This window comes from Tursiops truncatus, chromosome 17 (assembly GCF_011762595.2).
Source record: "Tursiops truncatus isolate mTurTru1 chromosome 17, mTurTru1.mat.Y, whole genome shotgun sequence".
Taxonomy (NCBI): Eukaryota; Metazoa; Chordata; class Mammalia; order Artiodactyla; family Delphinidae; genus Tursiops; species Tursiops truncatus.
Genome location: NC_047050.1, coordinates 34,267,366 through 34,294,320, shown reverse-complemented (window position 1 = coordinate 34,294,320; position 26,955 = coordinate 34,267,366). Strand labels below are relative to the sequence as shown.

Here is a 26,955-nt window from a genome sequence, read left to right as displayed (position 1 = left end):
TCATTCTTAGGCTTATTTCAATGAGCCACTGCCAAAGGTCCTTATGGATCAAAATTTTCTAATATCCACTATTTCCCATTACATTAAATGTACCCACTTTGTCTTTGACTTTTAAGTGCTGCCATTTGGCCTCTGTTACTCTGGTATTCCATGATCTCTATTGGAGTCATCCTGCACTGTAATGCCTGGCCTATGTAGGAGAGCCACCACAGCAGAATGCTTGTGTTCCCCTAAATAACGTATAAATCAATGCCTTAGTTAAAGGCATATCTTCTGGGTCCTCTCAGGGGATGTAGTGGGGTGTGGGATGCAGATTTCATATGATAAACTCACTCTAACATTCCTGACTCCTTAAACCTTTGATTGCTTCTTCTGCATCATGCTAGGGATGTTTTGACATTTCAACCTCATTGAATGTAAGGCCAAGTCTCATCAAACCAACAAGTAAACTGATAGAGCCACTTCCAGATTTAAAACAAACATTGAAACCAGAACATTTGTCAAGTACACCAGGATTATTAAATTTGGCTCAACTCAGTGTTATATTCCATCCTCTTTGCTTTAACCCCCATAAGATTCATTCCCACACATATTCTCCAGGTTTCTGACAATATATATTATCAAAACATTGCAATTCTCTTGATGTATTAGTTGCTTCTTTGAGTCACACTTTGTACTTGTCCTCCTAAGGCTTGTTGAGATTTCATCCTAGTTTATGGGTCTTGAGGCAATAAGGGGTTTGATGATGGGTCTTAAGGAAAATGGTCATTTCCTTGTAAGACAACTACTTCAGGTGAGGTTATTACAGTTTTCCATTAAAAGGAGGCTCATATTCTCAGATAGAAGAAGAAATGTTGTGCTCCACTCACAGGGGAGGCTCAGAGTGACTCAGGAGTGTAAGATTCTCAGCTCTGTTTGGGTACAACTAGATGGCCCCATTCCAAGTTTCAGAGTTCCACTTCTTTGCAATCAGTGTCCTAAGTTTCACATGGCAGACTTGGTAAGGCTGTGGGTTTCCCTGACCTTATAATTTAGCTATCTATACAAATAAATTTTGTATTTGATTTTCAGCAATATAAGCCCTGTGACAATTATAAATAAGCAATATTTTTAGGGCTGCAATAGAAGTTCTCTGACCATGACTTGTGCTGAGAGTTTAAAGACCTGAGATTCTCATTTTACCCCATATCACAATCCACACAGTAATTATTACTGCCATAATGGTCAAGTAAGGGCGCCTCAAATATCACAATCATCTATAGGAGATAATCTGATTCACCAGGATGCCACTGCATGCCATCAATCACTACCATACTATGTCTCACTGGTAAAGGAGCTCAGCACTGCATTCAAGCCCAAGGCATGACCAACCCATTTCTCCAATCCCATTTTTGAGGGTCTGTTTCCTGGGATTACACCTGGTATGAGTTTTATAACAGTTAGGACCTGAAGATAGAAACCAAACAATATAATATAACAGAAAGAATTAATTTGGTATAAAGTTGTTAAGTAGGTAACTAAAAGGTAAAGATATTACTCTAACATCAAATAGGTATTAAATGCAGGAAGCAGCTATTACCTCTAGGGTGGTGAGAACAAAGGGAAGAGATTGGAATTATTAAAATTTAGTAATTTAGAGGAACATAACTGAAACATGACTTCTCAGAGGCACCAGCCCACTGGTGGTGATGTCTCTGAGCCCTTGAGAAAGATTTTGTACACCTGGAGAAAGGGCTACAAGTCCCTTCTTCCTCCTTCAACCTTGCAGGTTCTGTTTATCACCTCCTATTAACAAAACATAACCTGCAGCCAGCTGACAAAGAAAAAATGTGGTTTGGAGAGTTTTAGCACCAGCATGACAAAGCATAGAAGGGTGGATTTGGAGCTGAGAGTCACTAGCCTAATAGCTGGCACATTTACCTTCCAAACTGACTTTAGCCAGATGGATCCTTATGAGGGTATAATGGTTCTAGAAGAATCCAAGAGTCTCCTGGAATAGTTTTATTTCTTTGGTTTCAGAGAGGGGAGGAACAGAAGGTGGTCTCCCCTTTCTCTGTGTTGAACTGGACTGGAGAGATTTTACACAGGAAGTAGATATCCCATAGCAGCGAAGTGCAACCTGTCCCTAACCATACTCTCCACAAAAATCCTATGGAGGAGAAAAAGCCAGAGCTTTCCTCACAGGCTGGTCCTTTATACTTTTCTTGCTCATCCTATAATCATAGTGTTCTAAATGATCTCTCTTTTTAATCTGATGTCATTTTTCAACTTTGGTACATCTTTGTCAAGGGCCAGGACTGCATATAAGACTGTATTAGTGAAGTAAGTGAATTAAACTGGAAAATATTGTCACTGCAGAGATTTATAAAGGAATAACTGAGATAATAAAGATCAGAGCTATCCAGCAAAACATTTGCAACCTTTAAAATGCTATATCTGGGTATATCTGGTAAAAAATGAAGTATGGATTATTACACCAGCATGAATTAGCAGGAAAGAGGAGCTTTTGGGCATAAAATAGATAAATTAAGTTGATGTTTATGATGGGAAAGTGTAATTTGATCACTTGTGGGTTTATAGAATAATAATGGTTCCTTTTGAGTGTTTTAAGGAAGACCATTATGTATGCCTTGTGATCTATGTTATTTTGTCTTGTCTCTTTTACGAATCTCAGTTTTACTGTGAATTTTTTTTTTTTCCTTTTTTTGCGGTACTCGGGCCTCTCACTGTTGTGGCCTCTCCCGTTGCGGAGCACAGGCTTCGGACCCGCAGGCTCAGCGGCCATTGTTCATGAGCCCAGCCGCTCCGCGGCATGTGGGATCTACCCGGACCGGGGCACGAACCCGTGTCCCCTGCATCGGCAGGCGGACTCTCAACCACTGCGCCACCAGGGAAGCCCTGTGAACTTTTTATCATGAACTAATTCTTTCTTCATATTATGTTCTAATTTTCATTTTCCCTGACTCTTCTTTCTCCTCCTCCTAATCCCCTTTAACTCAGATCTGATTCTTGTCTAAGTATTTGTGCAGAATCCCCATTAGTCCTTACATCTTTTCCCTATATTAAATCATTATTCATTAAGAGAGGCAGCTGTCATTATGGAGTGACCTCTGGGAGAAGAGTCAGCTCTTGGCTTTGCTGAAGTGCTATATAAAAGTCTACTAAGAAGTCAGAATCCCTGGTCTTCAGTTTCCTCTTCCATAAAATGAAGAAATTAGACTAAATACTAGACTAAGATTGCTTGAATTTCTAACACTGTATAATTCTGGAACTTTGAGGGGGTTTTTCAGGTTTGAGGACTACTGGTCTAACAAATACTGCTCACTTGGAGAAAAAAGATTTTTCACTTAGGCAAACCCCATAGAGAAAATTATCATTGTTTAAATAACAAGTAAGACTCTTCCAAAATGAAGAACTTTTGTGACTCTTAATATCCAATGATCCCAAGTTCTGAGATTACAGTGGACTTTTTATCCAGGGCAGAAATTTAAAATAGGTATAATAGTGGTGATCTGTTGACTGTTTTAAAGTGAAAAGAGACAAAATGAACAATCTAAGTTGTTAATCATTGCAGGTTTACTGACAGTGAAATAAATTTCTGTAATTACAAGTCCTTTACAAGAGGAGATGGAGTTGTAGGTCAACGTTTCCTTGGGATAAAAGTACAAGAAATATCTCTAAATCAGTTTAGTGCTAAAGTAATTAATGGACAGAAAATTGAAATTATATGCCTGAAAGCACTGTTTAGTGGAGCAGTTAGGCTGCAACATCTGTTATTCTATTGATCTCTTGGATTGATTGTACTTATCTGGTGGGCCAGGCCAGTGTCCCCTGTCCACTTCCCTCTCTCAGTGCATGATTTGGAGAGGGTATTCTATATATAGAAGAGAGCCTTTTTTTCAGTCATGCTGTACTCCCTGCTAGGACCCTAGCTCCTCTCCAAGGAGAGTAGTGGTAATATACTTAGTATCATTTTCCCAGGAGAAATAGATGAGCCTGATAAATTTCAGTGATTCAGTTATTCATTCATTTATTCATCCATCATCCATTCAATAAATATTTAGTGAGCACCTATCATAGACCAAGCACTTATAACAAGTGCTGTATCAGTCCTGAACAAGCCAAACATGACCTTGGCCTCATGGAGCTTATAGTCTTTCCCATTTTAGACTTCTAATCCTCACTCATTCTTTCCCCCTCCTTCCACTTCCCAAGCCTCCAGAAGATTCTGGCATATTTTTGTCATTGAAAGCTTTTCTTTTTTTACAGGTTAAAAATTATATAGTACAAATCTTAGAGGAAAAGTTCACAGGGTCTTGTTGGTTCTGATACACTTCAAATGTATCAGAACCAAAAAAGATAAACCATTGAAATCTTTAGGAGATTCCACTGAACAAAACTTTTGCCTGTTGGAGTGCATGGGTTTTACCATCCTTATATGTAGCTGCAATGTGTGGCCTCTTCCCCTCACCCTCAATACCCTTGTTTTCTTTGTGAAATTATCTTGCCTTTAAATTTCTTTTCTATCACACTATGTAAGGTGGAAACCTGGAATTAATGGGAGACCTACTTTATGTTACTTTATAACTCAAGGAAAAGGCAAAAGAAGAAACTTTTATTAATAATGCTATTGCTAATAATTATTTTTAAAAAATTATTATTACACACCAGGCAGTGTGTCTTGAATTTCTAGTGAGGTGTGTATGCTTTTTCCCAGAACAATACCTTCTTTACCAAGATCTGATAAAATAATCTGCAAGTTGCACAGGCTCAAATGTATTTTGACACATTGATCCTTTAACCTGTTTTTTCTTCTTGATTAATACATTACAGGTCATTCTGCATCAACCTTAAATTCTTTCAAGGATTTAAAACTATTTTTTTGTTTGTTTTTTGAATTTTATTTATTATTTTTTATAAAGCACGTTCTTATTACTTATCTGTTTTATACATATTAGTGTACATATGTCAATCCCAGTCTCCCAATTCATCCCACCCCCACCACCCTTGGTGTCCATACATTTGTTCTCTACATCTGTGTCTCTATTTCTGCCTTGCAAACTGGTTCACCTGTACCATTTTTCTAGATTCCACATATATGCGTTAATATACGGTATTTGTTTTTCTCTTTCTGACTTACTTCACTCTGTATGACAGTCTCTATGGCCGTTCCATGTCTCTATAAATGACTCAATTTCGTTCCTTTTTATGGCTGAGTAATATTCCATCATATATATGTATCACATCTTCTTTATCCATTCATCTGTTGATGGGCATTTAGGTTGCTTCCATGACCTGGCTATTGTAAATAGTGCTGCAATGAGCATTGGGGTGCATGTGTCTTTTTGAATTATGGTTTTCTCTGGGTATATGCCCAGTAGTGGGATTGCTGGGTCATATGGTAATTCTATTTTTAGTTTTTTAAGGAACCTCCATACTGTTCTCTATAGTGGCTGTATCAATTTACATTCCCACCAACAGTGCAAGAGGGTTCCCTTTTCTCCACACCCTCTCCAGCATTTATTGTTTGTAGATTTTCTGATGATGCCCATTCTAACTGGTGTGAGGTGATACCTCATTGTAGTTTTGATTTGCATTTCTCTAATAATTAGTGATGTTGAGCAGCTTTTCGTGTACCTAATTTATAGTTTTATAAATTATAAAACTATTTTTATAATTTAGACATCTATAGCTTCTTTATAAATTCAGTGTTTGACAGTGTTCTGGTATAAGACTTCCAGGGATGTGTGCATATTGTCATTTCAATGTGACCTCTTTCAGAGCCTTGGCTGCTGCAGAAATTTGGTTTATTATGAATATTTGAATGGATAACACTTGTTGTTAATTCTTTGCAAGTCTAAAAAATCTACCTGATATACCCTAAGGATGCCAGGTGGTAATATGCGGATTTTAAACATACCATAATGTGCTGTGCTCTAACTCATTTCAGACTATCATAGAGTTCAGAATCTAATCCAGTGGATAGAAAAATCTCTATTTCAAAAATAGCTCTTTTCATGATTAGTTATTGTTATTGTATTTTATAGTGTCACAGTAGCCCCTTGAACTATCAGTTCTCTTTAGTGGGGATTCAATCATGTGTTGAGGCGTAGCCTTTTCTAGATGGGCTATGACAAAATCTTACCTTGAAAGGGGCTCCTATTCCTATAATTAAGATACCTACAAAATTAGGCTAGGCAGTCCCCTTTAGAAATCCCATTCTGGAATAGTATATCTAGATTCTTTTTCTCTAACTTTTGTAACAAATATATACTTCTGGTATATGAACACAATTCTGAAACTGAGCTTCTACCCTCTACCCAATCAGTCGACTTAAGGACTCTCAAAAAGCAGTGTGTGTGTGTGTGTGTGTGTGTGTGTGTGTGTGTGTGTGTGTGTGTGTATCTTTGTATTTTCAGAATTTTCAAACATACACAAAAGTAGTAAGAGCAAAATGACCTTCTGTGTCTTTATATTCATAAATATACTCTTGTTGCATCTATTAACCCATCTTTTTCTTGGAGTATTTAAATTAAATCCCAGACAATATATTTTTTACCCATAAATACTTTGATACATTTTCTAGATTTTTAATGTTAGGTGAAAGTTTGAGACAAAAATTGTTAAATTTACTTCATTCTTGTTTTTTCTCTGAAATTAGCATAATTCCATTCTAATTAGAACATGTTCCATGTTGATATGTTTAGTTTTCCTGGGTTCGTTTTTGTCTCTCCTTGACTGCCACCAAAACCCTATTTTGTTCTTGTCATACTCAGCAGTTATTATACTGCTTCTAGTATAAACAGAGCACGACAACTACACAATTTATGTATATGTATATATGTAAGTGATTTTAAAGCTTTGTCTTCATTGACTATTTCTATTTCTTGGGAGTCAGATCATTAGTGTAAGATTTTTACTTTTAGGCATAAATTATCACCTTCCTATTACAAACTCTATGAATTTGCACATAGAAATGGAGTGAATATTTCGAGTATAGGTTAATAAAAGGTGTAAACCTAGGCAGGTGTGATTTGGATTTTAGGAGCTAAGAATTATTCTATTTCACAATATAGTCCTATATGTGTTTCTGCTCTGAAACTATATTATGTTGGCCAGCTTTAAAAACATAAAGAACAGGAGAATTTTGATAGTTTTCCTTCTTTACTTCTATTGCTTATTTGCTCAAACCAGCCGTAATATCTCTGAGACTCTGATTCAGTGGCTACTATCTTTTTAGCGGAACTCCCACCTCCGTATACAGCCATTGCCAGTCCAGATGCCAGTGGTATTCCAGTAATAAACTGCCGCGTGTGCCAATCTCTCATCAATTTGGATGGCAAGCTTCACCAGCATGTGGTTAAGTGCACGGTTTGCAATGAAGCTACGGTAAGTGGAGATTTTCATTAATAAAAGCAGAAATTATTATCTGACATCTCCCTAAAAAAGTACTCCAATAATGTTACTTACAAGTAGATGTGGGCTGGATACCGAAACGGCCATTTTTTTATCCTTTCTTCCCTCTGGCTATTTCTCTTTTATCATACAAGGATGCCTCCAGGTGTTTAAAGCTAACTCCATTATGAAAATTTCATGAGGAATTTAAATGTAATGCCATTTGGCTCTTTTCTTTCTAAAATGAGACTGACCATGGACAGTCATTTACAATTATCTTCAGTGTCTATCCACATCTCAACGAAATCCATTCTGATTATCACTAAAATGAAATATACTGAACTTCACTACAAATGTGGACTTTGTACTTATTATGTGGAAAATTATTTAAACTTGTTTTACGTCTGTAGGATGTTGATATAATTTTTCTGGGCTTTCGTGATTGTGCATTTTTTATTGGCATTTGTGTCGAAGTGTTTATTAACAGCTTGGTATCTTATTCCATTTATTTGATATTAATTCAGTGAAATATTCAAAAAAACTTGAAAGACATTTTTTTACTGAACTTTGGGAAGAGCAACTAAATTTTAAGTAAGATTTTTACAGTTTTAAGTAATAAACTGGTATAAAGAGTATACTGGTTAAATTAAATATATTTCTACTTTCATGGTTAGGCTTTATTTTTAAAATTTCAATCTGTCTCAAAATTTGAAATTAAATATTAATTTAATTTTTGGTATTTGTAGTTTTTCCTCTTTAGAAAAAGCCTAAAAAAAAGTCAGCCAATGATTATTGTATCTCTAAGAACCCTGAAAGATGAATACTGGGGGCTTTATAATATGTTTTATGGAAAAGTCATAAGCTAAAACCTTAAGTCATGAAGCAATATATATCATTGTAAATACTTTTTCTATAAGGGACATCTTTTAGAGAACTTTATTGTGTAAATAGATGATACCTACAAAACTAGCTATTTTCTTTTTCAGTTGAACACTTAAATAGTAAATTTAATTAATATCAACTTCCTTAGTGCTCCTTTTAGAGTTGGCAAGCAAATAAGAATTGTTAGACACAAATAACAATTTAAAAAAATAAAAGTGTCTTAAAGGCTTCCTTGGATTTGGCACTAGTGTTGAATTTTTTCACCTCTTACTTTACCCATACAAACTTTGTTCTTTAATGAGAAGAAAGAAAGGAGATTTAAAGCTTTATATTTACATGTGGAAGTAAACAGAACAGAGTAGGTCAATTATGAAAGAATCTCAAAGTCACTATGGATTTAACCAGCAGCCTCAGGCTGGTTACTTAGAAGTGATGAGTTCATATAGGGTCAATAAAATTTGGCTACAAATAAGCTAGCTACTTTTGGACATAAAGAAAATTGTGCTGAAATTTTTATATCATTACTATCCCTGTTAAGTAAAGAAATGTAAATAATTGTGAATATTCTAGAGAATATGAATAGTATTTAATCAGATTGCCTTGTATGGAATTAGTAACATTACAAGGGAAGAAAAAAATTGAAAAAAAAAAGCCTTTGAGGAATGCTGTAACATATGACCTGCTAATGTTTACAGTGTAATGTGATCTTAAATTTATGAATGAAGAGGTTAGGCAACTGGCAGCTTCTCTGGAGAAATTCTATGTTGAAAAGAACAGATATAATAGACAGATATAGTGGACCAGGGCCCAAGAGAACAGTTCTCTTATGTTCACTATCACTGTTTCCTACTCAATTTAACTGGTTATTCATTCTCCTCATGTCACCTAAAACAGGATGTCAGTGTATCTATTCTCTTGGGTAGCCACTTTTAACAGGAACTGGACATTCCTGTGGAGATTGAAAGAAATAAAACATAACAAAACAAAAAAATCAAGGTTAATAAAAGTCCTTTTTACTTCAGTAGATAGAATTAAGAAGGGAAGTAAGGTGTGTGTTGTGTGTGTTGTGTGTGTGTGTGTGTGTGTCTGTGTGTGTGTGTCTGTATATGAGAGAGAGGAAGAATATGGACAAACTTTAGCAACACTTGGAGGACACAGAATTTAAGGTTAAAAGGAGAAGCAATATCTATGACTAGTTAATGGAAAATTTGAGAAGTCCTGGAGAAAGAGTGGAGCTAGTTGGCTGCATACTTGATTGAGTCTGAGATTTGGAGACTAATAGACTGGGGTTTGAATCTGCCACTTAGTAGCTATATATCCTTGGGGACTTCTCTAAACTGTGGTTCTTCATGCAAAGAGGTGTAATAGTAATAATACCTACCTCTTAGGGTTGCTGTTGGGATTACAGAGGTAAAGTGCCCAGCACAGTTCCTGGAACATGTAAGCTTATTTTGCCAAGTAAGACTATTAAAACTTATGCATATGAACAATGTCATCTCCCCTGCTGCCCCCCCACCCCAGCTCCACCGTTTTACTGTAGACCAGACATGACATGGTGTGGACTGGCATTGAGGACCAGTGCTTGAAATCTTCTATTTCAATCATCTTGTTTTACAAATGAGAGAACTGAGGTCTAGAAGTATGGTGGGAATAAAATACAGGCTACCTCAGAGACATTACAAGTTCAGTTCCAGACTACTTCAATAAAGCAAATATTGCAATAAAGCAAGTCACACAAATTTTTTGGTTTCCAGTGCAATAAAAGTTATGTTTACACTATTCTGTTAGTGTGCAATAGCATTATGTCTAAAAAAAGGATATATCTTAATTAAAAAATACTTTATTGCTAAAAAATGCTAACCATCATCTGAGCCTTCAGCAAGTCATAATCCTTTTGCTGGTGAAGCATCTTGACTCCCTTTTGATGGCTGCTGACTGATCATGGAGGTGGTTGCTGAAGGTTAGGGTGTCTGTGGTAATTACTGAAAATAAGACAACAGTGAAGTTCGCTGCATCAGTCAATTCTTCCTTTCATGAACCATTTCTCTGTAACACACAATGCAGTTTGGTAGCATTTTACCCACAGTAGAACTTCTTGCAAAATTGGAGTCGATCCTTTCAAACCCTGTGGCTGCTTTATCAACTAAATTTATGTAATATTCTAAATACTTTGTTGTCGTTTTAACAATCTTCACAGCATCTTCACCAGGAATAGATTACATGTCAAGAAACCAACTTTCTTTGCTTATCCATAAAAAGCAACTCCTTATCCATTAAAGTTTTATCATAAGATTGCAGCAATTCAGTCACATCTTCAGGTTCCACTTATAATTCTAGTTCTCCTGCTATTTCCACCACTTCTGCATTTTCTTCCTCCGCTGAAATTGAACACCTCAAAGTCATCCATGAGGGTTAGAATCAACTTCTTCAAACTCCTGTTAATTTTGGTATTTTGACTTCTTCCCATGAATCACGAATGTTCTTAATGCCTCTAGAATGGTGAATCCTTTCCAGAAGGTTTTCAGTTTACTTCGCACAGATCTATCAGAGGGATCACTATCTATGGCAGCCTTATGAAATCTATTTCGTAAAAAATGAAACCTGAAAGTCAAAATTACTCCTTGATCCATGGGCTGCAGAATGAGTGTTGTGTTAGCAGGCGTGAAAACATTAATTTCATTGTATATCTCCATAAGAGCTCTTGGGTCACCAGATGCATTATCAATGAGCAGTAATATTTTGAAAGGAATTTTTTTTTCTCAGTGGTAGGTCTCAACAGTGGCCTTAAAATGCTCAGTAAACCATATTGTAAACAGATGTGCTGTCATCCAGACTTTGTTTCTCTATTTATAGTGTAGTGGCAGAGTAGTTTAGCATAATTCTTTAAGGGCCCTAGGATTTTCAGAATGGTAAATGAGCATTAGCTTCAACTTAAAGTCACCAGCTGCATCAGCCTGACAAGAGAGTCAGCCTGTCCTTTGAAGCTTTGAAGCCAGACATTGACTTCTCCTCTTTAATTATGAAGGTCCTAGATGGCATTTTCTTCCACTAAAAGGCTTTTCATCTACATTGAAAATATTTAGTGTAGCCACTTTTCTTAATTAGCTTAGCTAGATTTTCTGAATAACTTGCTGCAGCTTCAACATCCGAACTTGCATTTTTTTTTTATTGAAGTATAGTTGATTTACAATGTTGTGTTAGTTTCAGGTGTACAGCAAAGTGATTCATATGTATACACACACACACACACACACGCATATATATATATATATTCCTTTTCAGATTCATTTACCTTATAGGTTATTACAAAATATTGAATATAGTTCCCTGTGCTATATAGTTGGTCCTTGTTGGTTATCTATTTTATGATTAGTATGTATGTGTATGTTAATCCCAAACTCCTAATTTATCCCTCATCCCCGCTTCTACTTTGGAAACCATAAGTTTGTTTTCTATGTCTGTGGGTCTAATTATATTTTGCATATAAGTTCTTTTTTTTTAGATTCCACATATAAGCAATATTATATGCTATGGGTCTTTGTCTGACTTATTCACTTTAGTATGATAATCTCTAGGGCCATCCATGTTGCTGCAACTGACATTATTTCATTCTTTTTAATGGCTGAGTAACATTCCATTCCAATATACCACATCTTCTTTATCCATTCATGTGTCATCTGATGGACAATTAGATTACTTCCATGTCTTGGCTGTTGTAAATAGTGCTGAAATGAACATTGGGGTGCATGTATCTTTCCAAATTATGGTTTTCTCTGGATATATGCCCAGGGGTGGGATTGCAGGATCATGTGGTAGCTCTACTTTTAGTTTTAAGGGAATCTCCATACTGTTCTCCATAGTGGGTGCACCAATTTACATTCCCATTAACAGTGTAGGAGGGTTTTTTCTCTACACCCTCTCCAGGATTTATTATTTGTAGTCTTTTTTTTTTTTTTTTTTTTTTTTTTTTTTTGCGGTACGCAGGCCTCTCACTGTTGTGGCCTCTCCCGTTGCGGAGCAACAGGCTCCGGACGCGCAGGCTCAGCAGCCATGGCTCATGGGCACAGCCACTCCACGGCATGTGGGATCTTCCTGGACTGGGGCACGAACTCGTGTCCCCTGCATCGGCAGGTGGACTCTCAACCACTGCACCATCAGGGAAGCCCTATTTGTAGTCTTTTTGATGATGGCCATTCTGACATGTGTGGGGTGATATCTCATTGTAATTTTGACTTGCATTTCTCTAATAATTAGTGATGTTGAGCATCTTTTCATGTGCCTCTTGGCCATCTGTATGTCTTTTGTGGAGAAATGTCTATTTAGGTCTTCTGCCCATTTCTTGATTGGGTTGTTTGTTTTTTGATATTGAGCTGCATGAGTTGTTTGTAAATTTTGGAGACAAATCCCTTGTCTGTTGCATCATTTGCAAATATTTTCTCCCATTCTGTGGGTTGTCTTTTAATTTTGTCTATGATTTCCTTTGCTGTGCAAAAGCTTTTAAGTTTAATTAGGTCCCATTTGTTTATTTTTGTTTTTATTTCCATTATTCTAAGAGTCGGCTCAGAAAAGATATTGCTGCAATTTATGTCAGAGTGTTCTGCCTATGTTTTCCTCTAAGAATTTTATAGTATCTGTTGTTACATTGAGGTCTTTAATCCATTTTGAGTTTATTTTTCTGTATGGTGTTAAAGAATGTCCTAATTTCATTTTTTTTACATGTAGCCGTCCAGTTTTCCAAGCACCATTTATTGAAGAGAAGTCTTTCCTCTGTTGTATAGTCTTGCCTCCTTTGTTATAGATTAATTGACCATAGGTGCATGGGTTTATTTCTGGGCTTTCTATCCTGTTCCATTGATCTAAATTTCTGTTTCTGTGCCAGTACCATACTGTCTTGATTACCATAGCTTTGTAGTATACTCTGAATTCAGGAAGCCTGATTCCTCCAGCTCTATTTTTCTTTCTCAGGATTTGTTTGACTATGTGGGGTCTTTTATGTTTCCATACAAATTTAAAAATTTTTTGTTCTAGTTTTGTGAAAAATGCCAGTGGTAGTTTGATGGGGATTGCATTGAATCTGTAGATTGCCTTGGGTAGTATAGTCATTTTGAAAATATAAATTCTTCTAATCCAAGAACATGGTATATCTTTCCATCTGTTTGTGTCATCTTTCTTTAGTATCTTAGAGTTTTCAGAGTACAGGTCTTTTGCCTCCTTAGATAGGTTTAGGCCTAGGTATTTTATTCCTTTTGATGCAATGGTAAATGGGATTGTTTCCTTAATTTCTCTTTCTGATTTTTCATTGTTAGTGTATAAAAATTCAACAGATTTCTGTGTTTTAATTCTGTATCCTGCAACTTCACCGAATTCATTAACGAGCTCTGATAGTTTTCTGGTAGCATATCTAGGATTTTCTTTGTATAGTATCATGTCATCTGCAGTAACAGTTTTACTTCTTCCTTTCCAGCTTGGATTCCTTTTCTTTCTTTTTCTTCTCTGATTGCCACAGCTAGGACTTCCAAAACTATATTGAAAAAAAAAATTGATGAGAGTGGACATCCTTGTCTTGTTCCTGATCTTAGAGGAAATGCTTTCAGCTTTCACCATTGAATATGATGTTAGCTGTAGGTTTGTCATATATGGCCTTTATTATGTTGAGGTATGTTTCCTCTATGCCCACTTTCTGGAGAGTTTTTATCATAACTGGGTGTTGAATTTTGTCTAAAGCTTTTTCTGCATCTATTGAGATGATCATATGGTTTTTAATCTTCAATTTGTTCATGTGGTATATCACAGTGATTGATTTGTGGGTATTCAAAATCCCTGCATCCCTGGGATAAATCCCACTTGATCATGGGGTGTGATCCTTTTAATGTATTGTTGGATTCATTTTGCTAATATTTTGTTAAGAATTTTTGTGTCTAAGTTCATCAGTGATATTGGCAGGTAATTTTCTTTTTTTGTGGTATCTTTGTCTGGTTTTGGTATCAGGGTGATGGTGGCCTCATAGAATGTTTGGAAGTGTTCTTTCCTCTGCAGTTTTTTGGAACAGTTTCAGAAGGATAGTGTTAACTTTTCTGTAAATGTTTTATATAATTTGCCTGTGAAGCCATCTGGTCCTGGACTTTTGTCTGTTGGGAGTTTTTAAATCACAGATTCAATTTCAGTAGTTGTAATTGGTCTGTTTATATTTTCTATTTCTTCCAGGTTCAGTCTTGGAAGATTGCACCTTTCTAAGAATGTGTCTATTTCTTCTAAGTTTCCATTTTCTTGGCATATAATTGCTTGTACTAGTCTCTTATGGTCCTTTGTATTTCTGTGGTGTCCATTGTAACTTCTGTTTTTCATTTCTAATTTTATTGATTTGGCCTCTCTCCCCTCTTTTTTCTTGATGAGTCTGGCTAAAGGTTTATCAATTTTATTTATCTTTTCAAAGAATCAGATTTTAGTTTCATTGATCTTTTCTATTGTTTTCTTCATCTCTATTCATTTACTTCTGCTCTGATCTCTTTGATTTCTTTCCTGTACTAACTATGGGTTTTGTTTGTTCTTTCTCTAGTTGCTTTAAGTGTAAGGTTAGGTTGTTTGTTTGAGATTTTTCCTGAGATAAGCTTATATCTCTATAAACTTCCCTCTTAGAACTGCTTTTGCTGCATCCCATATATTTTAGATCATTGCATCTTCGTTTTCATTTATCTCTAGATATTTTTTGATTTCTTCTTTTTTTCTTGGTTGTTTAGTAGCCTATTGTTTAGCCTCCAGGTATTTGTGGTTTCTGCAGTATTTTTCTTGTAGTTGATTTCTAATCTCATAGTGTTGTGGTTGGAAAAGAGGCTTGATATGATTTCAGTTTTCTTAACTTTACCAAGTCTTACTTTGTGGCCCAGCATTTGACCTATCCTGGGGAATGTTCCATGTGCACTTGAAAAGAATGTATTCTGCTGTTTTGGGATGGAATGCTCTATAGATATCAATTAAGTGCATCTGATCTACTGTGTCATTTAAGGCCTGTGTTTCCTTATTGACTTTCTTTCTGGATGATCCATTGAGGAAACTGGGATGTTAAAGTCTCCCACTATTATTGTGTTACTGTCAATTTCTCCTTTTATGGCTGTTAGCATATGCCTTATATATTGAGGTGCTACTGTGTTAGGTGAATATACATTTTAAATGGTTATATCTTCTTCTTACAATGATCTCTTGATCATTATGTAGTGTCCTTCTTTGTCTCTTGTAGCAGTCTTTATTTTAAAGTCTAACTTTGTCTGATGTGAGTATTGCTACTCCATCTTTCTTTTGATTTACATTTGCATGGAATACCTTTTGCCATCTCCTCACTTTCAGTCTGTATTTGTCCCTAGATCTGAAGTGGGTCTCTGTTGTATCTTGTTTTTTATCCATTCAGGCAGTGTATGTCTTTTGGTTGGAGCATTTAATCTGTTTACATTTGAGGTAATTATCAATACATATGTTCTTATTGCCATTTTGTTCATTGTTCTGGTTTTGTTTTTGTTAAGTCTTTTTTCTTCCTTTCCTCTTTTGTTCTCTTCTCTTGTGATTTGATGACTAACTTTAGTGTTTGTTGGATTTCTTTTTCTTTTTGGTGTGTATATCTATTATAGATGTTTGATTTGTGGTTACTATGAGGTTTTGACATAGCAGTCTCTCTATATATACATGATTGTTTTAAGTTGCTGGTCTCTTAATTTTAAATGCATTACAGATATCCTGCATTTGTACTCTCCTCTTATGATTACTTGTCTTGATATCATATTTGTGTGTGGATAATTTTCTACCTTTACTTTATGTTTGCCTTTACCAATGAGCTTTCCCATTTCATAATTTTCTTGTTTGTAGTTGTGGGCTTTTCTTTTCTGCTTAGGGAAGTTCCTTTAACTTTTGTTGTAAAATTGTTTTCGGTGGTGCTGAATTCTTTTTACTTTGCTTGTCTGTAAAGCTTTTGATTTCTCTGTCAAATCTGAATGAGACCCTTGCTGGGTAGAGTGTTCTTGGTTGTAGGTTTTTCCCCTCTCATCACTTAAATATATCATGCCACTCCCTTCTGGCCTATAGTGTTTTCACTGAAAAATCAGCTGATAGTCTTTTGGGGATTCCCTTGTATGTTATTTATTGCTTTTCCCTTGTTGCTTTTAATATTTTCTCTTAATCTGTAACTTTTATCAGTTCAGTTATTATGTGTCTTGGCATGTTCCTCCTTGGGTTAATCCTGTATGGGACTCTCTGTGGTTTTATGGACTTGGGTTCCTGTTTCCTTTCCAATGTTAGGGAAGTTTTCAGCTATTAACTCGTCAAATATTTTCTCAGGCCCATTGTCTCTGTCTTCTCCTTCTGGGACCTCAATATTGCAAGTGTTGGTACATTTGATGTTGTCCCAGAGATCTCTTAAACTGTCTTTGTTTCTTTTCATTCTCTTTTCTTTATTCTGTTCCACAGCAGTGATTTCCAACATTCTGTCTTCCAGCTCACTTGTCTGTTCTTCTGCCTCATTTATTCTGCTATTGATTCTAGTGTGTTTTTCATTTTTGTTTTCTTCAACTCTGTTTGGTTGTTCTTTATATTTTCTAACTCTTTGTTAAAAAGTTATTGTAAGTTCTTGCTTGAGCATCCATTCTTTTCCTGAGTTCTTGGATCATCTTTACGATCATTCCTCTGAACTCTTTCTTGGGTAGTTTGCCTATCTCTACTTCACTTAGTTGTTCTTCTGGGGTTTTATCTTTTTCCTTCGTCTGGAACATATTCCTCTGTCTTCTCATTTTGTCTAAAATTCTATTTGTATTTTTATGTATATAGAAGGTTAGTTATGTTTCTCAACCTTGGAGAAGTGGCCATCTGTAGGGGATTTCCTGTGTGTCCCAGTAGTACAGTCCCCTCTCATCACCGAGGGCCAGGGACCAGCTGGTCCCAGGGTAGATTCTGACCTGTGTTTGTAGACTCAGTTCCACTGGCTGCTGGACTGTGGTTTCTTGCTTCTGGTGTCTGCCTCCTTGTGGGTGAGGCTGGTCTAAAGGTTTATGCAGGCTTCCTGGTGGGTGGAGCCAGTGCCTACCCACTGGTGGGTGGAGCTGGGTCTTGGCTTTCTGATGGGCAGGGCTGTATCAAGGGGTGTGTCTAGAGGCAGCTGTGTGCTCAGGAACCCTTTAGGCAGCCTGTCTGTTGATGGATGAAGCTGTGTTCCCACCCTGTTGGTTGTTTGGCCTGAGACATCCCAGCACTGGCGCCTACAGCCTGTTGGGTGGGACCAGGTCTTGATGCCGAAATGTTGGCCTCTAGGAGAGCTCACACCAATGAATGTCCCCTGGTAACACTGTCACTAGTGTTGTTGTCCCCAGAGTGAGCCACAGCCACCCTCCCGCCTCCCCAGAATACCCTTCAAGACCAGCAGGTGGGTCTGCCCCAGGCTCCTATGAAGTCATTGCTTTTACCCTGGCTACCAGTGCTCACAGGACCTTGTGTGCATGCTCTAAGAGTGGAGTCTCTGTTTCTGAGTCTCCAAAGTCTCTGCAGGAGTTCTATGGAGCTTCTGCAATCAGGCCTTTCTGGCCTTCAAAGCCAAATGGTCTGAGGGCTCCTCCTGCAATGCCAGACCCCGAGGCTGCAGAGCCTGATGTGGGGCTCAGAACTCTCACTCCTATGGGAGAACTTCTGCGATATAATTGTTCTCCAGTTTGTGGGCCACGCACCTGGGGGGGTATGGAATTCGATTATATCAGGAGTGCACCCCTTCTACTGTCTTATTGTGGTTCTTCTTATGTCTTTGGTTGTAAAATATCTTTTTTAGTAGGTTCCACTCTTCTTAATCGATGGTTGTTCAGCAGTTAGTTGTGAGAAGAAGTAAGCTGAAGGCCCTTCTACTCTGCCATCTTGGACAGGAATTGAAAAATTCTGCAGTTTTGCATGACACATACTGTTGGTTATGCAGTTAAGCACACAAGCCCTGGAGTCAGACTGCTGGGGTTCAGATTCAGCTTCTTTCCTTTAACCTCTATGTGATTGACAGCTAATGTCTCTATCTTCATGGAATTTATACCTCTTCTTTCACCCTTAGTCTAGCTTCAGGGACCTTGTGCAGAGGACTTGCACCTAATGAGTTGGATTAATTTGGATTAGAGTTTCCAGGTCAGAGCTGATCCTGATATCTGGAATTTGTGAGCTGGGCCATTGGCAGTTCACCTTGCAATTTTATTTTTTGGAGATGGCTCCTTTCTTTAAACTTCATAAACTAACCTTTGCTAGCTTGGAACTTTTCTTCTACAGTTTTATCACCTCTTAGCCTTCATAGAATTGAAGGCTTGCTCTGGATTAGGCTTTGGCTTAAGGGAATGTTGTATCTGGTTTGATCATCTATCCAGACTACTAAAACTTACTCCATATCTGCAATAAGACCGTTTTGCTTTCTTATCATTTGTAGGTTCACTGGAGTAGCGCTTTTAGTTTCCTTTGGGAACTTTTCCTTTGCATTTACAACTTGGCTGTTTTGTGCAAGAGGCTTAGCTTTTGGCCTGTCTCAGCTTTGGACATGCCTTCCTCACTAAGTTTAATCATTTCCACCTTTTGATTTAAAGTGAGAGATGTGTGAATCTTCCTTTCACTTCAATGCTTAGAGGCCATTGTAGGGTTATTAACTGGCCTAATTTCAATATTGTTGTGTCTCAGGGAATAGGGAGGCCCAAGGAGAGGGAGAGAGAAGGGGTCACTAGGTGGAGCAGTTGGAACACATACAACATTCATCGATTAAGTTTGCTGTCTTATATGGGCAAAATTTGTGGCACTCCAAAATAATCACAGTACTAACATCAAAGATCACTGATCACAGATCAACATAACAAATATTATAATAATGAAAAACATTCCAGAATTGTGAGAATTACTAAAATTGTGACACAGAGACACAAGGTGAGCAAATGCTATTTGAAAAATGATGTTGATAGACTTCCTTAATGCAAGATTGCCACAAACCTTCAATTTGTAAAATAGCACAGTATCTGCAAAGCACAATAAAGCACAGCACAGTAAAGTGAGGTATGTCTGTATAAAAATAAATCTTGTCATTTGCCTAACACACATTTACTTAATGGTAAAATATGTATACAGAGAAATTAAGACAAATTCTGCTTCTTGATACTTTAGATTATATAGGAACACATTCTGGATGTTTGTGAATTTTAGATTGTCATATTCTATCTATAATATAGTTTAATAAATTGCAGATGGTTTATTGCTAACTTATATATATTTCTACCAAGGTTATTTACTTAAAATTCTTAAATCTTAAAAAAAATATGTTGCAGACTTACAGAAAGTTAGAAAAATAGTAGTACATAGTATAGAGAATTCCCATGTGGGCCGCTCACCCACATTCCACAAACATTGACACTTTTCCAAAGTAGCTTTCTCTCTCTAAATAAATAAGTACTTTTTTCAAAACCTTTTAAGGTAATTGTGGACATGGTGCTCTTCTACCCCTAAACATTTTAGTGTAAATTTACTAAAATTTAGTGTAAATTTTCCTAAAAAAAAAGGACATTCACTTATACAATCACAGTACAGTTATCAAATTCAGGAAATTAACATTGATACAATACTGTTATTTAATCTTTTGACTTAATTCGTGTTTGCCCAATTGTTCCATTAAAAAAAAAATCTGGTCCAGGAGTCAATTTAGAATTACATGTTGCATTTGATTATCATGTTTCTTTAATCTCCCTTAATCTGAAATTTAGTCTTTGTCTTCTATTGCCTTGACAGTTTTGAAGAGCACAGTTAAGATATTTTGTAGAATGTTCCTCATTTGGGTTTGTCTGATGTTATCTTGTGATTAAATTCAGGTTATACATTTTGGCAAGCATGCCACAGGAGTGGTGTTCCATTCCTCTCAGTGCATCAGCGCTTATTTGCTTTAACAAGCTTAAGTCCTAGTAATGAGAGGAGTGTTTTCTTTGGTGTTATTTATTCTAACTTTTAAATTTACTGTAAAGTTAAAGGAAAAAGGAAATGCTAGCATTAGGAGCTATAATAAGTGTTTTTTAAGCTAAAAGATGCCATAAAATTAATCACTTGTATTCTAGTGAGTAAAGTTTAAGAAAAATTCAAATTTGTGATATACTCCTCTTTCCGTATTATTCTCTTTGAGCTTGCTTTTCTCAGACATGTGCAAGAATCCTCAGTGAATGTTTGCCCCTGGCCAGGCAGATAAATGACCTTGTCCTGTGAACTTTAAATGGAAAACAACTCCAGGCCAATACAAACTAATTTTGAAATATGCCCTTCTAATTAAATCTCTACAGTTCCCCAAATTTTATAGAGTGTTTACCAACATTTGGGCTATTTAAAATCACCTATGATTCATCATTAATTATTAGAGAAATGCAAATCTAAACTACAATGAGGTATCACCTCACACTGGTCAGGATGGCCATCATTAAAAAGTCTACAAATAATAAATGCTAGAGAGAGTGTGGAGGAAAAGGAACCCTCCTACACTGTTGGTGGGAATGTAAATTGGTGCAGCCACTATGGAAAACAGTATGGAGGTTCCCCAAAAAACTAAAAACAGAGTTGCTATATGATCCAGCAATCCTACTCTTGGGCATATACCCAGACAAGACTTTAGTTCGAAAAGGTACATGCACCTCTATGTTCATAGCAGCACTATTTACAATAGCCAAGACATGGAAACAACCTAAGTGTCCATTGACAGTTGAAAGGATAAAGAAGATGTGTTATATATATATATATGTATGTATGTATATACAATGGAATATTGCTCAGCTATTGAAAAGAATGAAATAATGCCATTTGTAGCAATATGGATGCAACTAGAGATTATCATACTAAGTGAAGTAAGTCAGAAAGAGAAAGACAAATACCATATGACATCATTTATATATGGAATCTAAAATATGATACTATCTATGAAACAGAAACAGACTCACAGACATAGAGAACAGACTTGTGGCTGCCAAGGGGCAGAGGGATTGGGGAGGGAAGGATTGGGAGGTTGGGACTAGCAGATGCAAACTATTATATATAGGATGGATAAAAAACAAGGTCCTATTTTATAGCACAGGGAACTATATTGAATATCCTGTGATAAACCATAATGGAAAAGAATATGAAAAAGAATATGTATATGTATAACCAAGTCATTTTGCTGTACAGCAGAAATTAACACGGCATTGTAAATCAACTATACTTCAATAAAATTTAAAAAATCACTTACGATGCACTCTTCCTCAATGTGTACTTTGGTAGCACTATGGGGAGCCTTAGATTTTAAGAATAATTTCCATTTTATATACAAACAAGTTTTGGCAATTTGTACTTTGGTTAATTTGCTGTGTTTATATTTTCTTCTCTTATTATATAGCCAATCAAAAACCCCCCAACAGGGAAGAAGTATGTTAGATGCCCTTGTAATTGTCTCCTCATTTGTAAGGACACATCACGGCGAATAGGATGTCCAAGACCCAACTGGTAAGACATGAAGATTCATTCATTCATTCATTTGTTCATTCAACAAGTACTTATTAAAGATTCATTATGTGGCAGGTTTGTTCTAAACAGTCTTTCTCCTCAAAGTAATTATATGACCTACAGCATTTTTTTCTTTGTTAAAGGAATAATACTGCTTAGTTTGAAATTAATGGTTACAGTTATTTGCTTTTTTTTTATTTGCTGTTATTTTTATTTCCAGCTTATAGGTGACAAATCTGAAGCTCTGAGAGAGAAAATAAATAGTTCAAATCAGTGCTTGTCACAGTTTTTAAACTTTTGGCTGTGATGCCAAGTGTAAAATACATTTTATTTTACAACCCAAAATTCACATGTGTTCATCTCCATACATACATACACACACTCATATATTTGAAACAAAAGTTTCACAAAGAAAATTTACTTTTGCTATGTGCAGTGCACACAGATTTTTTCATATTTTACTTACTCTGTTTCTGTCCATTTATCTTTTTTCTTTCTTTCTTTTTTGTTTTTAAACATCTTTATTGGAGTATAATTGCTTTACAATGGTGTGTTAGTTTCTGCTTTATAACAAAGTGAATCAGCTATACATAGACATATATCCCCATATCTCTTCCCTCTTGCGTCTGCCTCCCTCCCACCCTCCCTATCCCACCCCTCTAGGTGGTCACAAAGCACCGAGCTGATCTCCCTGTGCTATGCGGCTGCTTGCCACTTGCTATCTATTTTACATCTGGTAGTGTATATAGGTCCATGCCACTCTCTCACTTTGTCCCAGCTTACCCTTCACCCTCCAGGTGTCCTCAAGTCCATTCTCTAGTAGGTCTGTGTCTATTCCCATCTTGCCCCTAGGTTCTTCATGACTATATATATATATATATATATATATATATATGTATATATATATATATTTTAGATTCCATATATATGTGTTAGCATACAGTATTTGTTTTTCTCTTTCTGACTTACTTCACTCTGTATGACAGACTCTAGGTCCATCCACCTCACTACAAATAACTCAATTTTGTTTCTTTTTATGGCTAATATTCCATTGTATATATGTGCCACATCTTCTTTACCCATTCATCTGTTGATGGACACTTAGGTTGCTTCCATGTCCTGGCTATTGAAAATACAGCTGCAATGTATATTGTGGTACATGTCTCTTTTTGAATTATGGTTTACTCAGGATATATGTCCAGTAGGGGGACTGCTGGGTCATATGGTAGTTCTATTTGTAGTTTTTTAAGGAACCTCCATACTGTTCTCCATAGTGACTGTATCAATTTACATTCCCACCAACAGTGCAAGAGGGTTCCCTTTTCTCCACACCCACTCCAGCATTTATTCTTTGGAGATTTTTTTGATGATGGCCATTCTGACTGGTGTGAGATGATATCTGATTGTAGTTTTCATTTGTATTTCTCTAATGATTAATGATGTTGAGCATTCTTTCATGTGTTTGTTGGCAATCTGTATGTCTTCTTTGGAGAAATGTCTGCTTAGGTCTTCTGCCCATTTTTGGATTGGGTTGTTTGTTTTTTTGATATTGAGCTGCATGAGCTGCTCTAAAATTTTGGAGATTAATCCTTGTCAGTTGCTTCATTTGCAAATATTTTCTCCCATTCTGAGGGCTGTCTTGTTTATTGTTTCCTGTGCTGTGCAAAAGCTTTTAAGTTTCATTAGGTCCCATTTGTTTATTTTTGTTTTTATTTCCATTTCTCTAGGAGGTGGATCAAAAAGGATCTTGCTGTGATTTATGTCATAGAGTGTTCTGCCTATGTTTTCCTCTAAGAGTTTCATAGTTTCTGGGCTTACATGTAGGTCTTTAATCCATTTTGAGTTTATTTTTGTGTATGGTGTTAGGGAGTGTTCTAATTTCATTCTTTTACATGTAGCTGTCCAGTATTCCCAACACCACTTATTGAATAGGCTGTCTTTTCTCCGTTGTATATTCTTGCCTCCTTTATCAAAGATAAGGTGACCATATGTGCATGGGTTTATCTCTGGGCTTTCTATCCTGTTCCATTGATCTATATTTCTGTTTTTGTGCCAGTACCATACTGTCTTGATTACTGTAGCTTTGTAGTATAGTCTGAAGTCAGGGAGCCTGATTCCTCCAGCTCCGTTTTTTTTTCTCAAGATTGCTTTGGCTATTCGGGGTCTTTTGTGTTTCCATACAAATTGTGAATTTTTTTCTTCCAGTTCTGTGCAAAATGCCAGTGGTTGTTTGATAGGGATTGCATTGAATCTGTAGATTGCTTTGGGTAGTATAGTCATTTTCACAATGTTAATTATTCCAATCCAAGAACATGATACATCTCTCCGTCTATTTGTATCATCTTTAATTTCTTTCATCAGTGTCATATAATTTTCTTCATACAGGCCTTTTGTCTCCTTAGGTAGGTTTATTCCAAGGTATTTTATTCTTTTTGTTGCAGTGGTAAATGGGAGTGTTTTCTTAATTTCACTTTCAGATTTTTCATCATTAGAGTATAGGAATGCAAGAAATTTCTGTGCATTAATTTTGTATCCTGCTACTTTACCAAATTCATTGATTAGCTGTAGTAGTTTTCTGGTAGCATCTTTAGGATTCTCTATGTATAGTATCATGTCATCTGCAAACAGTGACAGCTTTACTTCTTCTTTTCCGATTTGGATTCCTTTTATTATTTTTTTCTTCTCTGATTGCTGTGGCTAAAACTTCCAAAACTAAGTTGAATAATAAAGGTGAGAGTGGGCAACCTTGTCTTGTTCCTGACCTTATGGAAATGGTTTCAGTGTTTCGCCATTGAGGACGATGTTGGCTGTCGGTTTGTCATATATGGCCTTTATTATGTTGAGGAAAGTTCCCTCTATGCCTACTTTCTGGGTGGTTTTCATCATAAATGGGTGTTGAATTTTGTCAAAAGCTTTCTCTGTATCTATTGAAATGATCATATGGTTTTCACCCTTCAATTTGTTAATATGGTGTATCACATTGATTGATTTGCATATTTTGAAGAATCCTTGAATTCCTGGCATAAACCCTACTTAATCATGGTGCATGATCCTTTTAATGTGTTGCTGGATTCTGTTTGTTAGTATTTTGTTGAGGATTTTTGCATCTATGTTCATCAGTGATATTGGCCTGTAGTTTCCTTTCTTTGTGACATCTTTGTCTGGTTTCGGTGTCAGGGTGATGGTGGCCTCGTAGAATGAGTTTGGGAGTGTTCCTCCCTCTGATATATTTTGGAAGAGTTTGAGAAAGGCAGGTGTTAACTGTTCTCTAAATCTTTGATAGAATTCACCTGTGAAGTCATCTGGTCCTGGGCTTTTGTTTATTGGAAGATTTTTAATCACAGTTTTAATTCAGTGCTTGTGATTGGTCTGTGCATATTTTCTATTTCTTCCTGGTTCAGCCTCAGAAGGTTGTGCATTTCTAAGAATTTGTCCATTTCTTCCAGGTTGTCCATTTTATTGGCATATAGTTGCTTGTAGTAATCTCTCATGATCCTTTGTACTTCTACTGTGTCAGTTGTTACTTCTCCTTTTTGATTTCTAGTTCTGTTGGTTTGAGTATTCTCCTTTTTTTTCTTGATGAGTCTGGCTAATGGTTTATCTATTTTGCTTATCTTGTCAAAGAACCAGCTTTTAGTTTTATTGATCTTTGCTATCATTTCCTTCATTTCTTTTTCATTTATTTCTGATCTGATCTTTATGACTTCTTTCCTTCTGCTAACTTTTGGGTGTTTTTGTTCATCTTTCTCTAATTGTTCTAGGCGTAAGGTTAGTTTGTTTATTTGAGATGTTTCTTGTTTCTTAAGGTAGGATTGCATTGCTATAAACTTCCCTCTTAGAACTGCTTTTGCTCCATCCCATAGGTTTTGGCTTGTCATGTTTTCATTGTCATTTCTTTCTAGCTATTTTTGATTTCCTATTTGTTTCCTTCAGTGATCTCTTGGTTATGAAGTAGTGTATTGTTTAGCCTCCATGTGCTTGTATTTTTTACAGATTTTTTCCTGTAATTGATACCTAGTCTCATAGTGTTGTTTTCAGAAAAGAAACTTGATACGATTTCAATTTTCTTAAATTTACCAAGGCTTGATTTGTTACCCAAGATATGATCTGTCCTGGAGAATGTTCCATGAGCACTTGAGAAGAAAGTGTACTCTGTTGTTTTTGGAGGGAATGTCCTAAAAGTATCAATTAAGTCCATCTTGTTTAATGTGTCATTTAAAGTTTGTGTTTCCTTATTTATTTTGATTTTGGATGATCTGTCAAATGGTGAAAGTGGGGTGTTAAAGTCCTCTACTATATTGTGTTACTGTCGATTTCCCCTTCTTTGGCTGTTAACCTTTGCCTTATGTATTGAGGTGCTCCTATGTTGGTATATAAATATTTACAATTGTTATATCTTATTCTTGGATTGATCCATTGATCATTATTTAGTGTTCTTCTTTGTCTCTTGTAATAGTCTTTATTTTAAAGTGTATTTTGTCTGATATGAGAATTGCTACTCCAGCTTTGTTGTTTTTGTTTTTGTTTTTTTGCGGTACACGGGCCTCTCACTGTTGTGGCCTCTCCCATTGGGTAGCACAGGGTCCAGATGCGCAGGCTCAGCGGCCATGGCTCACAGGCCCAGCATCTCCGCGGCATGTGGGATCTTCCTGGACCGGGGCACAAACCCGTGTCCCCTGCATCGGCAGGCGGACTCTCAACCACTGTGCCACCAGGGAAGCCCTCCAGCTTTGTTTTGATTTCCATTTGCATGGAATATCTTTTTCCATCCCCTCGTTTTCAGTCTGTATGTGTCCTTAAGTCTGAATTGGGTCTCTTTTAGACAGCATATATATGGGTCTTGTTTCTTTATCTATTCATCCAGTCTATGTCTCTTGGTGGGAACATTTAATACATTTACATTTAAGGTAATTATCGATATGTATGTTCCTATTACCATTTTCTTAATTGTTTTGAGTTTATTATTGTAGGTCTTTTCCTTCTCTTGTGTTTCCTGCCTAGAGCAGTTCCTTTAGCATTTGTTGTAAAGCTGGTTTGGTGGTGCTGAATTCTCTTAGCTTTTGCTTGTCTGTAAAGCTTTTAATTTCTCTGTCAAATCTGAATGAGATCCTTGCTGTGTACAGTAATCATAGTTGTACATTTTTCCCTTTCATCACTTTAAATATGTCCTGCCACTCCCTTCTGGCT

At 36.4% G+C, this 26,955-nt stretch overlaps 1 protein-coding gene across 1 annotated transcript in view; it reads left to right on the top strand.

The window, feature by feature from the left end:
- Positions 1-26,955, top strand: part of PIP4P2 (phosphatidylinositol-4,5-bisphosphate 4-phosphatase 2) — a 62,003-nt gene that overhangs the window by 15,516 nt on the left and 19,532 nt on the right. The window contains exons 2-3 of the mRNA XM_073794584.1: positions 7,241-7,389; positions 21,662-21,768. Coding sequence (XP_073650685.1) covers positions 7,241-7,389; positions 21,662-21,768 — 256 coding nt within the window. The remainder of the gene's footprint in view (positions 1-7,240; positions 7,390-21,661; positions 21,769-26,955) is intronic.